This window comes from Pygocentrus nattereri, chromosome 5 (assembly GCF_015220715.1).
Source record: "Pygocentrus nattereri isolate fPygNat1 chromosome 5, fPygNat1.pri, whole genome shotgun sequence".
NCBI lineage: Eukaryota > Metazoa > Chordata > Actinopteri > Characiformes > Serrasalmidae > Pygocentrus > Pygocentrus nattereri.
The window spans coordinates 23228420-23246706 of NC_051215.1; the positions used below are offsets into that span (position 1 = coordinate 23228420).

At 39.3% G+C, this 18287-nt stretch overlaps 1 protein-coding gene across 1 annotated transcript in view; it reads left to right on the plus strand.

Moving 5' to 3' along the window:
* Positions 1-18287, plus strand: part of lrrc1 (leucine rich repeat containing 1) — an 82979-nt gene that overhangs the window by 48000 nt on the left and 16692 nt on the right. The window contains exons 8-10 of the mRNA XM_017694145.2: positions 2493-2637; positions 4562-4680; positions 7332-7415. Coding sequence (XP_017549634.1) covers positions 2493-2637; positions 4562-4680; positions 7332-7415 — 348 coding nt within the window. The remainder of the gene's footprint in view (positions 1-2492; positions 2638-4561; positions 4681-7331; positions 7416-18287) is intronic.

Genomic DNA, 18287 nt, shown 5'->3' on the forward strand with positions numbered 1-18287 from the left:
AGTCTAATTAGTCCAGTTAGCATTATTATTATTATTATTACTATTACTTTATTCTCATCTTTGTTGACTTTGACTCTCTTCCACTGCTCCTTATTTCTGTTTTGTGCTGTTCTCAACAGTACTGCATCTTTTTTATTTCCTCAAAGAAGATTTGCACTAATTTTATTGAATATCTGCATAATTCAGTCTTTGAGATGTAAACAAAGTCTTTCAGTGTGGTTTAATGTGAAATTGTTTACTGTAGAGAAACTACAGTTTCTTCACAGTGGTTGTGATGGGAACCGTATGTCAAAATGTCTACAACACAAATATAGCCATTTTATTCATGACCCCAATTGCAGTGAAGGTGGGACGTTGTGTAAAACAGAAATAAAAACAGAATACGATGATTTGCAAATCCTTTTCAACCTATATTCAATTGAATATACTACAAAGACAAGATATTTAATGTTCAAACTGATAAACTTTATTGTTTTTTGCAAATATTCACTCATTTTGAATTTGATGCCTGCAGCATGTTCCAAAGAAGTTGGGACAGGAGCATGTTTACCACTGTGTTACATCACCTTTCCTTTTAACAACACTCAATAAGCATTTGGGAACTGAGGACACTAATTGTTGAAGCTTTGTAGGTGGAATTCTTTCTCATTCTTGCTCGATGTGCAACTTGATTTGCTCAACAGTCCGGGGTCTCCGTTGTCGTATGTTGAGCTTCATAATGCTCCACAGAATGGGACAATGGGTCTGGACTGCAAGCAGGCCAGTCTAATACTCACACTCTTTTACTACGAAGCCACGCTGTTGTAACCCGTGCAGAATGTGGCTTGGCATTGTCTTGCTGAAATAAGCAGTGATGTCCCTGAAAAAGACGTTGCTTGGATGGCAGCATATGTTGCTCCAAAACATGTATGTACCTTTCAGCATTAATGGTGCCTTCACAGATGTGCAAGTTACCCATGCCATGGGCACTAACACACCCCCACACCATCAGAGATGCTGGCTTTTGAACTTTGCACTGATAACAATCCGGACTTACTTGCAGAGATTTCTCCAGATTTGCTGAATCTTTTGATGATATTATGGACTGTAGATGATGAAATCCCTAAATTCCTTGCAATTGCATGTTGAGTAACGTTGTTCTTAAACTGTTGGACTATTTGCTCACGCAGTTGGTCACAAAGTGGTGAACCTCACCCCATCCTTGCTTGTGAATGACTGAGCCTTTCAGGGATGCTTCCTTTATACCCAATCATGACACTCACCTATTTCCAATTAACCTGTTCACCTGTGGAATGTTCCAAACAGGTGATTTTTGAGCATTCCTCAACATTCCCAGTCTTTCGTTGCCCCTGTCCCAAATTCTTTGGAACTTGTTGCAGGCATCAAATTCAAAATGAGTGAATATTTGCAAAAAACAATAAAGTTTATCTGTTTGAACATTAAATATCTGGTCTTTGTAGTGTATTCAATTGAATATGGGTTGAAAAGGATTTGCAAATCATTGTATTCTGTTTTTACACAACGTCCCAACTTCATTGGAATTTGGGTTGTACATATCACTGCTGTTGGAAGAATACTTTCTATCTCCATTCTTGTCGTTTTATAGTTTGACATAATTTAAAATACCTTGTGTAAATTTTATGATGAATGGACCAAAACAACAACCCAAAATGAACTGGAAGAAATGTCTGGTTCCATTGACTTACATTACAGAAGAAAAAAAACGTACTTATAAAGTTACCAGTTGGGCGATACAAGGTTTTCTTCTGACAACAGTGATATATATAGTGTAGGCTAAAACCTTTTGTGAAACAATGTCTTAGACATCAGGCAGTGTATTCATAAGCATTTTATGTAATAACTTTCTGTGAGGCAGGCATTAAACACTTAGATTCCTATCACCGCCACTGTGAACAGTTCTGACTGGTGCTTTACACCAGACCACTCTAAATTTACTTATTTTAATATCATGCAGAAATGTTGAAAAATTGGTAGAATTGTCCCTTAAAGTTGCAAGGTGCAAATGCTAAGCAGGCAAACAGTGAATCAAGGCTAGTAGGGCTAGTTGGCATAGACTGGCAAGCTATTTTATTCTGTGGATGTGCTACACTTAATTGAGTGGCTGTTTCTTCTGATTCTTGACTATTTTGAACATGACAAATACCAATAATCCTGTTGCTAAGATTTAGCCTTTAGCTATACTGTTACCTATAAATGAGCCCTTGCAACAAACAACAGTATTTGTGACTTTTTTTTGTAAAATCATGTAAGCATGGTTTTGTTTGATGCTCTATATTTAAGCATAGTTTGGCTTTTAATGTAAAAGGTTGTAGAAACTAAAACAGAAAACAAAATAACTGCTATTCAAAAAAGCAAGCCTGGAATGGTTCATGTGCTTTTTTCACTGAAAGGAGCTCAAATGTCACCAGAGAGATTTTTATCAGGCTGGAACAAAGTGAGAAATGAAATCAGCAGAATTGCGTTTCTCTCAGGAGCTGGGCAGCATGAAGAACCTACTGTGTTTGGATGTGTCGGAAAACAAGCTAGAGCATCTCCCGGAGGAAATGGCTGGCCTGGTCTCTCTCAATGATCTGCTAGTGTCCCAGAACCTCATCGATGCCCTGCCAGAGGGCATAGGTCAGTGATTACACTGTCTACTGTATGCCATGGGGCACATGTCTGTGTGGCACCTCCCTGCCATAGATGCATTAAATAAATAAAAAAAAGTTTTAAGCCAAAATCATCTCAGTCATATCTCGAGCATAAATTTATGACACCAGCCTCCCAAATACTTTATCATCACTTACATTCATTATCTGAACTCACTCCATTATACACTGAAAAAATGGTATCTCTTATTAGTGACATTATTTTAATTCTAGTTAATCAAATATTTCTTATTTTGAGATGGTTGTTCACCTATTATAAGATTGTCTAATTTATTTCTGGATATTTTTACCCGTTTTAAGTAACTATTAAGTTAAATTATTTCGCTATACTGGCAGATCATTTTGCGGCTTACAAGCACATTTCATACAAAAAGCACGATTATTAACATTTACAGAAACATTTACTTAATAAAACGATTAACAAGTACAAATGTTTTGAAATAAGCGACATAATCTTAAAATAAGGTTCCAACAATCTCAAAAGGAGAAATCGTCCATTTATTGACTAGATTTAAGGTAAAAAAACTACTGTTTTTACAGTAAGTGCTTAGAGAAACATGAATGTTTGAACAAATAATATTATTACAATAAGTAACTGTTTTATGTGTGCCAGTATGTTTGTTTAACCATTTTCCAAACCTCAACTTGAAGACCTGTACTGTTTGTAGTTTTTTTTTTTCAATACCCGATTTTTCTGAGCCATACTTAGGAGTGCTGCTATTAGAATTGAACAAATCTGCATGATGGCTGGGACGGTATGGGCGAAATTTACTCACAAGATATCAACTACACACTTAAAGATGATTCTTCATTCTTCAGGTTCTTTATTACAGAAAATTGTTCTATGTAGAACCATAAACACTCAAAGAACCCAGTACATAATTAAAATATTCTTTACATTGTTAAAGTGTTCTGATTAAGGAAAAGGGTTCTGTATAGCACTAAAGAGAGTTGTTCTGTTGCAATAAGCTTGACATTGTAACAGTAGAAGAACCCTTTTTGTAGCCATTCATGGGGGCAGTCATGGGCTGGAGGTTAGGGAACCAGCCTTGCGACTGGAAGGTCGATCCCCTGAGCCAACAGTACGTGACTGAAGTGCCCTTGTGCAAGACACCTAACCCCCAACTGCTCTCCAGGTGCACAAATGGGTTGAAATGCGGAGGTGAAATTTCCCTGTTGTGGGACTAATAAGTCACTTAAATTAACATTTACAAAAAGGTGCTATATAGAACTTGTTTTATATTAATCTGAAGAACCCTTGATGATGCAAATAACCCTTTAATTAGGAAAAGAGTTATTCAAGTGTTCATGGTTCTATATAGAACCATTTTCTTTACTAAAGAGTGTTCTTTAAAAGAAAATCTTATGACTTTTTGCTGTATCAGTGTATATTTCGCTATTGTTTGAAGAAAACCTTGTATCTCCAAAATGGTGACTTTACAGGAGAAGGAAAAACCTACTTTAGTTTTAATGTAAGTCAGTGGAACCAGACTTTTTTCCAAGTCATTTTCGGTTGTTTCTTTTGATCCATTTATGATGAAATTTACACACATTATAAAGGGCAACAGGTATTTTTGAATTATGTCAAAAATTGAAAAATGACTAAAAATGGACATATGAGATTCTTCCGACAGCAGCGATTTGCATTTATGTGGTGATTTTAGGCTTGTGTATTGTATGTATACTGTACATACATCAGATAGTAAGCATCTGTGGCCCATAGTTTCCCTGCAGAAAGTCCAGAAAAATTAATGGCAGTGAGTTAGACTTCTGTTGGCCTACTGACCTACATTTGTCGCCTGTGAATCAAATAGCCGCTGGTGGATATGAGTGTCCCTCATGGGACTTGTGGTTTCAGGCATAATCTCACATTGCTGTGTCTACTCCCACAGGAAAACTAAAACGCCTTTCAATACTGAAAGCAGATCAAAACCGCCTGGTCCAGCTCCCTGAGAGCATCGGCAGCTGTGAAAGCCTGACTGAACTGGTGCTGACCGAGAACCAGCTGCTGGTGAGTTACTGCCCTTCCCACGTGACTCATATCACAGCAGCATTTGTCAAGCACAATGTCTAGCAACCACCTTGAAATCCCTAGCAATGGCCTAGCAACACCTTCATAATCATCTGGAATACCATAGTAATGGCCTAGCATCACCTTATAACCACCTGGAATACTGTAGCAACAGCCTAGCAACACCTTAGCAACCACCTGGAATACCACAGCAATGGCCTAGCAACACCTTAGCAACCACCTGGAATACTACAGCAGTGGCCTAGCAACACCTTAGCAACCATCTGAGATTTCATAGCAGTAGCTTTGTCAAGCCAACCTAAAGTTTGTTTTCTAACTTTTTTCTGCTTCTGGTTAAATTGAAAGCATTAAAATGATTAAATAGATCAATATACAACACCCAGTCCGATTTTGCAGTGGGGCTCACCAATCAGACCACGGGAATGATTTCTGATGCAATAGTAATTCTGCAGCAGTTAATATTAAAAGCGGAAGAGCCACCTTCAGGTCATTGTGAACCTCGAGGAGCAGCTACATCTGTAAGCTGAGAACTTTTATTACTATAAATGAAGTTGAAGATTATTACTATAAATGCTGTGACCTCATTCACCTCCACCACTTTAAACGGGACAGGACCGGTAGCCAGTGTAGCTGAGCGAGAACGGGGGTGATATGAGCTGAACGCTTAGTGTGGGTTCAGGTTTCTTAAGTATCGGAGTAACAGCAGCAGTTTTAAGGGCAGTAGGAACAGAACCAGAAGAGAGACATGAATTTATCACTGTAGCAGCAGGGGTGTTGATTACAGATGAACAGGCCTTGAGTAGAGGGGTGGGGGCAGGGTCAAGCTGACAGGAGGAAGCATTAGACTTAGTGATGAGCTCAGAGACAGAAAAGGAGTTAACAGGTGTGATACAAGTTAGCTTTGTGTTCAAAGAAGAAGAATCTGTAAAGGAGGATGGCTGGAAGCAGAAGAAATGAGGCTGTAGATTTGATTAATTTTATTGTCAAAAAATGTAGAAAAGCCTGACATTGCTCAGGTGAATGGGGGCACGCTGATACAGGAGGATGGAGGAGTTTGTTAATGGTTCGAAAGAGCGCTTTTGGCCTAGACTTAGCATTTTTTATGATGGAGGAGTAGTAGTTGGAGCGGGCAGTATTAAGGGCATCCCTATATTTGTGGGTGTGTTGACTGTAAAGTAGAGAGTGGACAGTAAGGCCAGTTTTTTTTATAAAGGCGCTCAGGACGCCGACCAATAGCCTTCAGTACCCTTAGGTCAGGGGTGAACCAAGGACAGGAGCGGGCAGCAGGGAGGAGTCTATTCTTAAAAGGGGCAAAATCATTGAGCAGTCCAGAGATAGTGTCATTATAAAGAGAAACCATGTCTCAGGGGATGACAGGTTATGTAAGTCAGACAGGGCTGAAGACTGAAGAGAAGCAGCAAACAGATTGAGATTGACAGACCTAATATCACGATAGACAACAGAGATTTTTTCACGGGGGGGAGGAGTAGAAATATGAAAAGTACATTCAATGAGCTTATGGTCAGAGATACCAGAAACTGAACCAGACACAGAGATATCATTTAAACCAGTAGAGCAGAGTAAATCAAGAGTATGACCATGAGTGTGAGTTGGAAAATCAACATGCTGCATCAAGTTAAAACACTCTAAAGCTGAAAGGAACTCAGATGTGAAAGAGCATTTAGCATCAACATGGATATTGAAGCCATATTGAAGAGTTCATTAAGTTCAGACAAGAAGTTAGCAGAAGGTTTGGGAGGGCAATAAACTACCAGGAACAGTAAAGGTGAGGAGGAAACAACTTTCAAGGCGATGTATTGAAAGGTTGTGGTACTGAAGAAGGGAAAGTTCTTTGACTGTTAAACTGGAATGATGAACCACAGCCAGACCACCTCCTCTCCCTGTCAGTCAAGGTTTTGAGAGATAACTGTGGCCTGAGGGCATCAGCATGTTTAAATGTAAGTAGTCACCAGGTTGTTATCCACGTTTTTCTGGGTGATGAGGTCATTGATTAACGAGGCTTTATTGGTTATGGATCGTGCATTGAGACGGGCGAGGTTAAGCAGCGACGGCTGGGAAGAGAAGGTTCAACCAGTTTTGAAAGTGGACGGAGATGGCCATGATTTACTCCACGGATGGCTTTAGTGTCACGCTGGCGAGCACGATTATAAGTCCATATAGTCAGGATCCGCGCATTAGAGCCATCACAGCCATAAATAAACAGGGGTCCTCTTTTTGAACGGAGGATGTAACGTGGACATCAAGCAGTTCCAAGTGTCTGGCAGAGATTATATGACGCAGAATCCAAGCACGTATGGCAGTCGAGGTGTTTAAGTTCAGTTCGTGAGTATTTAAACATTGCCAGAGCGTAAAAAACAAAAATGAACAGCTCGACTCGAGGCCAAAAACAAAAACTCTGGACACCGGCCGTGGACATGACAGAGAAGAATGAGCATGCCAGAGCTCAGACCACGCACGTTAGCCAACCAGAACCCACTACACCACCAGCCAAGACTGTGAGAAGCACAAGCAGAAATGCTGCAGCTAATAGAGCAGCTAAAGTATAAATACTGCATTTCCTTCTGTAATTTATAGTGAAAGTGATTCACATTCCTATTTATTTTTCACAGAGTTTGCCAAGGAGTATTGGAAAACTTAAGAAACTCTCCAACTTCAACTGTGACAGAAATCGCTTAACATCTTTACCCAAAGAGGTATGTACTATGTCTCATCTATATGTACAGTACTGTGCAGTAGAACTTTTTGCATTTAAAAACACCAAATAGCATTATAGTACGTACAAACATGAACACAGTTAAAAGTAGTTTGAAATCTTGTGAGCAGATCAATAAATTGTAAAAATTATATTTACATTTTTTAGTGTTAATCAGATCTTTTTGATTTCTTTTAAAGTGAAATTGAAAGAATTATCGTGAGTTTAAATTTTAAATAAACTGTTTAAAAAGTGGCATCCCACGTTTTTATGTCACTACCGAAACACAGACTTTTAGACCCACCCACGAGTCTTATTTTGGCCAAGCTCTTGTATTTTAGAGCAGGAAGTGAGGCTGCATCCCTGTCCCTCATGGCCACATGGTGAGCAGTTAGATCCCATCGTTTTGAAGTAAACGTGTCCCAAAGTCTGAAAATCAGTGAGGAACATTAGTCACTACCGAAACACAGATTTTCTGCAATTAAATAAACTTTTAGTGTTTTAATAAAATTTATTCTAAAATGATTTTATGTGTGAACAGCTGTTCAAGGCTGTGTCATGTACTGGCTACGTTTTTGAGCTCAAAATGGTCTAAAATGGTCACCAGCTAGACAGTCACTACTGAAGCATTTGGTAAAGTTTCAGTATATTTGTGGTTCTTTTGGTAAAATGGAATGTTCAAATGTTTGTTTTAATAAAATAAACATAATTAAGGTATAGACTTGGTCACAGCTAAAGGATTGTAGTTTAAAAGCAGTAAGTTTAAAAGTGCAAAATATGTAGGTATTTATCGCTGCTGTCAGAACAAAACCTCATATCTCCATTTTTGACATTTTTCAGTTTTTGTCATAATTTGAAAATATCTGTTGTCCTTTACATTGTCTGCAAATTTCATGATGGATGGACTAACAAATGATCCAAAATGACTTGGAAAAACATCTGGTTCCATTTACATTAAAAGTAAAGTTGTTTTATTCTTTCTCCGGTAAAGCTACCATTTTAGACTTTTTGGAGTTAATATTCACTCATTTTGAATTTGATGCCTGCAACACATTCCAAAGAAGTTGGGACAGGGGCATGTTTACCACTGAGTTACATCACCTTTCCTTTTAACAACACTCATTAAGTGTTTGGGAACTGAGGACACTAATTGTTGAAGCTTTGTAGGTGGAATTCTTTCCCATTCTTGCTTGATGTACAACTTCAGTTGCTCAACAGGCCGGTGGACTGCAGGCAGGCCACTCTTTTACTACGAAGCCACGCTGTTGTAACACGTGCAGAATGTGGCTTGGCATTGTCTGGCTGAAATAAGCAGGACGTCCCTGAAAAAGACGTTGCTTGGATGGCAGCATATGTTGCTCCAAAACCTGTATGTACCTTTCAGCATTAATGGTGCCTTCGCAGATGTTCAAGTTCCCCATGTCATGGGCACTAACACACCCCCAGACCATCAGAGATGCTGGCTTTTGAAATTTGCGCTGATAACAATCTGAACAGTCCTTTTCCTCTGTGGCCCGGAGGACACGACGTCCATGACTTCCAAAAACAATTTGAAATGTGGACTCGTCAGACCACAGGACACTTTTCCACTTTGCGTCAGTCCATCTCAGATGAACTCGGGCCCAGAGAAGCCGGCGGTGTTTCTGGGTGTTGATATATGGTTTTCGCTTTGCATGGCAGAGTTTTAACTTGCACTTGTAGATGGAGCGACAAACTTTGTTCACTGACAGTGGTTGTAGATGATGAAATCCCTAAATTCCTTGCAATTGCACATTGAGAAACGTTCTTAAACTGTTGGACTATTTGCTCACGCAGTTGTTCACAAAGTGGTGAACCTCGCCCCATCCTTGCTTGTGAATGACTGAGCCTTTCAGGGATGCTCCCTTTATACCCAATCATGACACTCACCTGTTTCCAGTTAATCTGTTCTCCTGTGGAATGTTCCAAACAGGTGTTTTTTGAGCATTCCTCAACTTTCCCAATCTTTTGTTGCCCCTGTCCCAACTTCTTTGGCACGTGTTTCAGGCATCAAATTCAAAATGAGTGAATATTTGCAAAAAACAAAGTTTATCCATTTGAACATTAAATATCTTTGTCTTTGTAGTGTGTGTGTGTGTGTGTGTGTGTGTGTGTGTGTGTGTGTGTGTGTGTGTGTATATGTGTGTATATGTGTGTGTGTGTGTGTGTGTGTGTGTGTGTGTATGTATATATATATATATATATATATATATATATATATATATATATATATATATATATATATATATATATATATAAACACACACAGTTATCTGCAAATATTTAAACGTCTTTGGTCAAATTAGGTTTTGTTGATTTTCTAAGGGAAAACAATTTTACACAAGCTTGATAAGAAAAAATCTAGCATGTTTCTGCAAATTATAGTTCACAATTTTTAGTCATTTGGTGAGTTTTACATTCTGGCAAAAAATAGCATAAACTTTTGCACAGGCCACATTTTGTTTTATTTTTTTCCAATATGTTTAATTCAGAAAAGAAACAGTAATTTCACATTAAAATGTTCACAAGTGTGTTCTGTGTAGAGGATGTGTTCACACATTTTCACTTAGATAATCAGTAAAACATGTCGTCTGACCTGGGGCGCCACACTTATATTTAGGCATGAAGATAAGAATGTCTGTATGTATGTCTGATCGGATCTACATCTGCACTGACAAGTCTGGTGTCCGGTGAATTTACAGTAAATGAAACTAACGCACAGCACAAGCTGTGATGCATCCGGCCTTTCCTGGAAATCTTCATGCCTGTTTTCAGGTACAGCCATGGACGTCACTGCGTTCTGCTTCAGTGCTGACAGAATTCTAATCTGCTGAAAGTGGTAATGACATCAGGGTGAAGAGGGACAGAAAAACCATCGGAAGACATTAATTCAATAATTTCAATTTTTTTTTTGGTTGAATGGTTTCTGTGCAGGCTTATTCTCTGTTTGGAATGTTAAATGATTGACATTCTTCTTTTTATTACTATCCTTGGTGATTAATTTTGAACTCTTGTCATGAGCTCAAAGTTAAAATGTGTTTTTTTGTTTTTTTGTACTGTACATGTTACTCTTAACAGCTTCACAAAATGTCCCGAGTTGTTAATTGGTTTACTTTCTTTCTCACATATTTTAAATCACACCTTATTTCAGGGCTGGCTAGATATCAGAAATGTAGTATTCGAAATTTCAGCGGCATGAAAAAAGATTTTAATCTTTGAATATGTTTTAGACGTCTATATTATGTCCTATATTTTGAAAGTTGTTTTCTGGAGATCCAGTGTGGTTTACCATAAAGCCTGCATGACTTTGGCACATTTTGTAGACAAAGCTGTTTCTGCTAAACCAGATATTCTCAGGTAGAATGAACTGATACACTGTATTTCCAAAAGTATTCACTCACCCATTCAAATCATTGAATTCAGGTATTCCAGTTGCTTCCATGGCCACAGATGTATAAAGCCAAGCCCCTAGGCCTGCAGACAGCTTCTACAAACATTAGTGAAAGAATGGGTCGCTCTCAGGAGCTCAGTGAATTCCAGCGTGGTACCGTGATTGGACGCCACCTGTGCAACAAGTCCAGTTGTGACATTTCCTCACTACTAAATATTCCACAGTCAACTGTCAGTGGTATTATAACAAAGTGGAAGCGATTGGGAACGACAGCATCTCAGCCACGAAGTGGTCGGCCATGTAAAATGACAGTGCGGGGGCAGCGGATGCTGAGGCACATAGTGCGCAGAGGTCACCAACTTTCTGCAAAGTCAATCACTACAGACCTACAAACTTAATGTGGCCTTCAGATCAGCTCAAGAACAGCGTAGAGAACTTCCTGGAATGGGTTTCCATGGCCGAGCAGCTGCATCCATGCCTTACAGTGATGGTGTAAAGCACCACCATTGGACTCTAGAGCAGTGGAGACGTGTTCTCTGGAGTGACCAATTACACTTCTCCGTCTGGCAATCCGATGGACAAGTCTGGGTTTGGCGGTTGCCAGGAGAACGATACTTGTCTGACTGCATTGTGCCAAGTGTAAAGTTTGGTGGGGAGGGGATTATGGTGTGGGGTTGTTTATCAGGAGTTGGGCTCGGCCCCTTAGTTTGTGTAAAAGGAACTCCTAATGCTTCAGCGCCAAGAGATTTTGGACAATTTCATGCTCCAACCTTTGTGGGAACAGTTGGGGGACAGCCCCTTCCTGTTCCAAGCGAGGTCAATAAAGACATGGATGGGTGAGTTTGGTGTGGAAGAACTTGACTGGCCTGCACAGAGTTCTGACCTCGACCCGATAGAACACCTTTGGGATAAATTAGAGCCATGACTGCGAGCCAGGCCTTCTCGTCCAACATCAGTGTCTGACCTCACAAATGTGCTTCTGGAAGAATGGTCAAAAATTCCCATAAACACACTGCTAACCCTTGTGGAAAGCCTTCCCAGAAGATTTGAAGCTGTTATAGCTGCAAAGGGTGGGCCGACATCATATTAAACCCTATGGATTAAGAATGGGATGTCAGTCAAGTTCATATGCGTGTGAAGCCAGACGAATGAATACTTGTGGAAATATAGTGTAGTTCTGTTAAATTATACAGCCGCAGTGCTGTTTTCACCAGTATGATCTCACATGTTGTGCCCACTGTTTTATGCTCTTTCAATAATGGTAAAGCTATTTTAGCTACTGCTAAAAGCTGAAGTTAGACTGCCATGCCAGTGAGCCAGTGAGAATAAAGGTGGAGTCCTTGTGTAAAGGCAGTTACTCAGTTAACGTTAGCTAGCGAGTAAGATAGGGAATGGAATTAAGCCATCAAATACTAAGTCAGGTATAATTGGAGTACAGCTGACGAGGCTGTGAGGGGTGTCGTTAAGCTCATTAGCGCTGCACTCTTGTCAGCTGTGGGCTGGTCTGTAGGTTTGTAGGCTCTTACCATTCACACTTCCCCCATGCGTTTCAACTTAACCCTGAACAGTAGGAGGTTTAGGACCCCTCACCCTCAGTGTGGGCTCAGTGTTACTGCTAATACTGTTACTAATAATACAAATAATAATACTACTTCTTCTAAAAATAATAATTACTACTAATATTAATACTCCTACTAGTACTACTATTATTACTACTACTACTACTACAACTAGTACTACTATTAATAACTGTCTGCATCAAGTTTCACACCACTTGACATTATGGCTGTCATTACTGTGATTATATCATTAACTGTTAAAAAATACTAATAAATAATCAAGGAATCAGTGTAAAAAACAAACAAAAAAAAAAACAGTACCTTTCCAAAGACGTTTTATTTGAAAAGGGTAAATTAAGGAAACCTGTAATGTTATGGTGAAATAACAGCTTAGTTAGAACACTTCTCAACCAATCAGCTTGCGTGGCCGTAACTAACTGTTGTATAATAATTGCATAATGTTTATAGTCTAGTCAAGTAAGCTGTTACTTTGACAGTGTGGGTAGTGATCTCCAGGCTGAGAATCACTGGTTTATAGTGTCGTGAGCTTTAGGGGTCGCTTGATAATTCATACTGAGCGCATTCTTGTAGATTTAGAAGACATTGATTTAGAAATCTGTTGTTTAGTAGTTTTATACTGTGTATTATTAACTCGAGTTTGTTTCTGATCCCATCTCTCAGCCCTATCAGCCCTGCCTTCACCCTCCCAGTGTGTGATAAGAGAGATTGTGTGGGAACTGAAATCCAGTGGTGGGCAGTAACTAAGTAAATGTAATTGGTTACTGTATTCAAGTAGTTTTTTCGTGTATCTGTACTGAAGTTTTTCCATTTTGGGCGACTTTTTACTTTCACTTCACTACATTTTGAGAAATCTGTTGTTCCTTTTGGTTTCTGTGTGTATAAAAACGTAACATGTCAAAACGAAAGAAGCGCAAAGCAAGAACACCAATCAGGGCACAGCGGTCACTTTGTTTTGAGCTTGTTTTGTCCTGTTGGTCATACCGACCCAGTACAAGCATATCCACACTATTCTTAGGTCACTTTAGCAGGTAAAGCGGGTCCGCAATCACACATATCAAATAATTAGTGAACAGATACAACATATTGCTCTCGAATTTGCGGGTAAATAGAGCACAATATAGAAATATGTCCACATATGCAGTCGTGACTGACGCGGCTTTTTTCTGAATTTATACAAACACTTTCATTTTATAGTAAATTAGTTTGGGCTGGTTTATGTTTATGAACAGAGACCTACAGATTAATATAGTAAAGGAGCTCATTTGTGATCCTGAGTTTAAAGCCAGTTTTTATTAAACTTAAAGTTGGAACTAAGTTGTAAATAAATCTTAAACTGAAACTTTGCTTGTGTGTAAAAAGTGATTTCAGAGCCACTCGGTTCTCCCTGATGGAAACTGTTTACCTTCAGTGTTTTGTGCTTATGATCATTTTAATAGACGTCAGCGTCACTAATTAATGACCTTCTATTAAAAGACTGGTTTACCAAGAGAGACACTGGAGGATTTTCACCTAAAATGAGTTCATGAAGAGAGTCTTGTTATAAAAATGATAACAGGACATCAGAGCCATAATTACTCTTTTAGAACTTTTACTTTTGATACTTAAGTACATTTGAAGGACATTTACTTTTGTACTTCTACTCAAGTGGAGGTCTAAAGGGAGGAACTTCTACTTTTACTGGAGTAATATTTTACCCTGGGTGTCTCTACTTTAACTTAAGTTCATGGTTTGGGTATTACGTCCACCACTGTTCAAGTCTAATTCTTATTGCTTCACAGCACAAATTCTCTCACATCATCTATAGTAAAAAAATTTTATTATAATGCATTTCGCAACAGTTCTACATATAGATACGTGGTCTTCTCAAATAGTTGGAGCAGTCATTTGGACACAAACCTTTCATAATACTAATTCTTTTGAACATATTTTGTCTCCGATGACATCTGCTGCTCGGAGCGATAGTAGTACCTTACATTTGGTCCAGTAAGTGGTGCTTGTGTGTGCTGTTTCTCTCTGTCACTGGAGGCTTGGTCTGCATGCTGACTTGTCTGACTGGACTGTCCCTGTAGTCATTCTAATGGGCCTTATGAAAGATAATCCTCACACTTGCTAACCGTCAAATCCGGTTTCTGTGCGCCGAATCCTATTGAGTGAAACCTTTGCTCTGCAGTCAATGGTCCATTAGTACCATCACATGTCACCTCGCCTGCTCTTACAGGCCATGTGCTGTGTGTCTGCGTATGAGTGCTTGTTTGTTTCTGTGGCATGACCTAGATGTCCACTTTAGGGCCATGCATGGCATGCAAGCCTGGTTAAACGGCCGACTCACTGTGTGAATATGTTCTTTATTCCCTCCCTACCAGCCTTATTTCATCAGTCATTTTCTAAAATGTCACGTCTCTATACATCTTTACACTTTTTCACTGTTTCAGAATTTTTTGGAGAATATACAGTATTTATTTTGATAATAGCCCAGTCAAAAAGACCATTCATTTCAGCAGCTGAATGTGATATAGATTTTTTTAGTATGTAGTTTGTCTTAGTTCAGTCCTAATTTTCTGAAGTAATCAAACCCATTCAGTGGTGTTGAGGTCTGGACTCTGGGGCGGTCAGTCCATTGCTCAGCTTCTTCGTTTGATATGTCCGTCTCCTTTTCTCAGTGAGGTTCTTCTTGGTCAGCTAAACGTCCTTTCAGACCCATATGGCTGAGTCGTCTTCTCACAGTGGAAGGATGGACAAAAACACCTGTGGATGTTTTCAAATCTGAAGCAGCTTGATTTTCTCCTCTCTCTCAAGATGAAAGCTTTAACTGCTGTTTATCTCATGGGGGCAGTTTTGGTGTCCGCCAGGTCTTCCAGGTGGTTGTTAGGAGCCAAATTTTCTTGTTAAAAAAAAAAAAAAAAAAAAAAAAAAAGTATGTAATATATATATTAAATTCTTAATTTTTCTCCAGTTTTCCTTTGACTTTTTCCTTGCCTTTGCAAGTGGACTGTGGTATATCTGATAATCCACTTGCTGTTATACACTTGCTGATAATTCATATCTCCCCAGAAATAGCTCCCAAAAACTGATTAGCTTAATGACCATTTTTACTGGAAATAAAATAAATGGTAGTGACTTTTTTACAGGCTTCTAATGCAGAATTACTTCTTACAAATCCAGTTTAATTTTGTATATTGAATTTGTACATTCCATCCTAAGCTCATAGTCTGTTTTTTATTTGTTATTTTTTTAACTTTTTTTTTCTTTCTTTTTTTTCCATACTGTGCCACTGGTTGGATTTTGCCCATTCTGGAATTCCCCAACTAATCTTTTCCCAGAAAAGATGAATTTATCATATCAGGACTCATTATTGTGTATTACATGCAAATATCTTGATGCTGCTATATTTTTGCTGTATCGCTCATCACTTGTTTTTCTCTCTGGTTGCAGTCTCTGGTGTGTAGAGGAGGGGAGAGCACAGGCTCTGGTTAAAGTGGAATCTGAAAGGCTTTTCTCTGCAGTGAAACAATGGCCCTGTGTGTCAGTGATTCAGATTGTGCAGTGAGGGCCTTTAGCACTGCCGTTAGTCTGACCTCATACACGGCTGCACGCCATGCACTCGCACATTCCCACCGCTCCCCTTCACATCACTCATTCAGCAGCTTTTCAGACTTCAAACATCTTTCAGAGCACATAGTGTCCACTTGGAAGGAAGGCTAGTAATAAAAATTTGAAGGAATCTCCTTTGTTCTCCATTGAATCTCCATGTTCGCTATGGAAGAACAAGAAATAATCTCAAACTTGGCATTGTTTTTAATGAATGTCTTTTGGAAAATATTTGGGAAGGTTATAGCTAGAGGTGTAACGGTTCACCTCTTTCACAGCTGGGGTCAGTCCTCGGTTTCTGGGCCATGGTTTGGTCTATGTCGTGGTTCAACATGGACGAATGTAACCGACTTTGAACCTCACAGAATTACAGAAGCCCAGAAAGGCCATGAGGTAGCTATAGTTTACCGTACTGTTATCTTGAGATCCTGACTTGTTTGTCTTGTGATATGAAGATGACAAAAGTTGTTTTTGTTAGGGTCACAACTTATTTTTCTCGTTATCTCAAGATAAAATCTTCTTGAGGTCAAAATTTATGTGGAAATCACAAGACAGTTAAGTCTTTATCTCAATATAAATTATAACTTTTCTGGATAACGCGTGACACATGAGTGTAAAAAAATAATAATAATAAAAAAAAAATTATTTTAATAAAAGTTTAAAAAGTTTTAAAAGTAAAAAAAAAAAAAAATCAATTCAATTGCTCGTTAACACAATTAGCTAATCATCCAATCACATGGCCGTAACTCAATGCATTTAAGCATGTAGAGGTGGTCAAGACAACCGAGTGAAGTGCAGACCGAGCATCAGAATGGGGAAGAAAGGTGATTTAAGAGACTTTGAATGTGGCATGGTTGTTGTTGCCAGACGGGCTGGTCTAAATATTTCAGAAACTGCTGATCTACTGGGATTTTCACACACAACCATCTCTAGGGTTTACAGAGAACGGTCAGAAAAAGAGGAAAAATGAGTGAGCGGCAGTTGTGTGGACGAAAATGCCTTGTTGATGTGAGTGGTCAGAGGAGAATGGGCAGACTGGTTTGAGATGATAGCAAGGCAACAGTAACTCAAATAACCACATTACAATCAAGGAATGCAGAATACCGCCTCTGAACGCACAACACGTCGAACCTTGAAGAAGATGGGCTACAGCTGCAGAAGACCACACCGGGTGTCACTCCTGTCAGCTAAGAACAGGAAACTGAGATTAAAATTCGCACGGGCTCACCGAAATTGGACAATAGAAGATTGAAAAAATGTTGCTTGGTCTGACGAGTCTCGATTTCAGCTGCGACATTCAGCTGGTAGGGTCAGAACTTGGCATAAACAACATAAAAGCATGGATCCATCCTGCGTTGTATCAACAGTTCAGGCTGGTCGTGTAATGGTGAGGGGGATGTTTTCTTGGCACACTTTGGGCCCCTTAGTACCAACTGAGCATAGTTTAAATGCCGCAGCCTACCTGAATATTGTTGCTGACCATGTCTCCTTTATGACCACAGTGTACGCATCTTCTGATGGCTACTCCCAGCAGGATAATGCTCCATGTCACAAAGCTCATATCATCTCAAACTGGTTTCTTGAACATGACAATGAGTTCACTGTACTCCAATGGCCTCCACAGTCACCAGATTTCAATCAAATAGAGCACCTTTGGGATGTGGTGGAACAGGAGATTCACATCATACAGACGTGCAGCTGACAAATCTGCAGCAATTGCGTGATGCTGTCATGTCAATATGGACCAAAATCTCAGAGGAATGTTTCCAACACCTTGTTGGAAGTATGCCACAAAGAAATAAGGCAGGTGCTGGTAGGCTGGCACTTATTTTCGCGTACTGAAGCTCATTCATCATTTACAGTCATTTCTACGCTGTAATGCAGTCAAATCTTACTCTTTTTATGCAGTTTTGACTTCACCATCAGTCTGATATGTTAAAAATACAAACGTAATATGAAATTTTTTTCAACATAATATGAAAATACCTAAAACTTTGTGTCCAAATACTTTTTGGGGCCACTGTATGTCCTCTATCACACAGAAATGACTCTTCTTCGATGTATACGGCCTCCTCAGTCCTGCCAATTTAATGTGACGAGACATAGTCGGCTGTTACTGTATTCGTTTCATAGCCTGGTGTACGCTCTGTGTCTTTGGCTGCCCATTAACTCTGTGCTGTAGGCCACCATTAATTGCTTCTAAACTTAGCCCCGCTGTCCAGCCCTATCGGCACTCTATAGATCCGAGAGGGAAAGCCAGATGTAGCGTAAGAAAGTGCTTTTTATTCAATTTCCT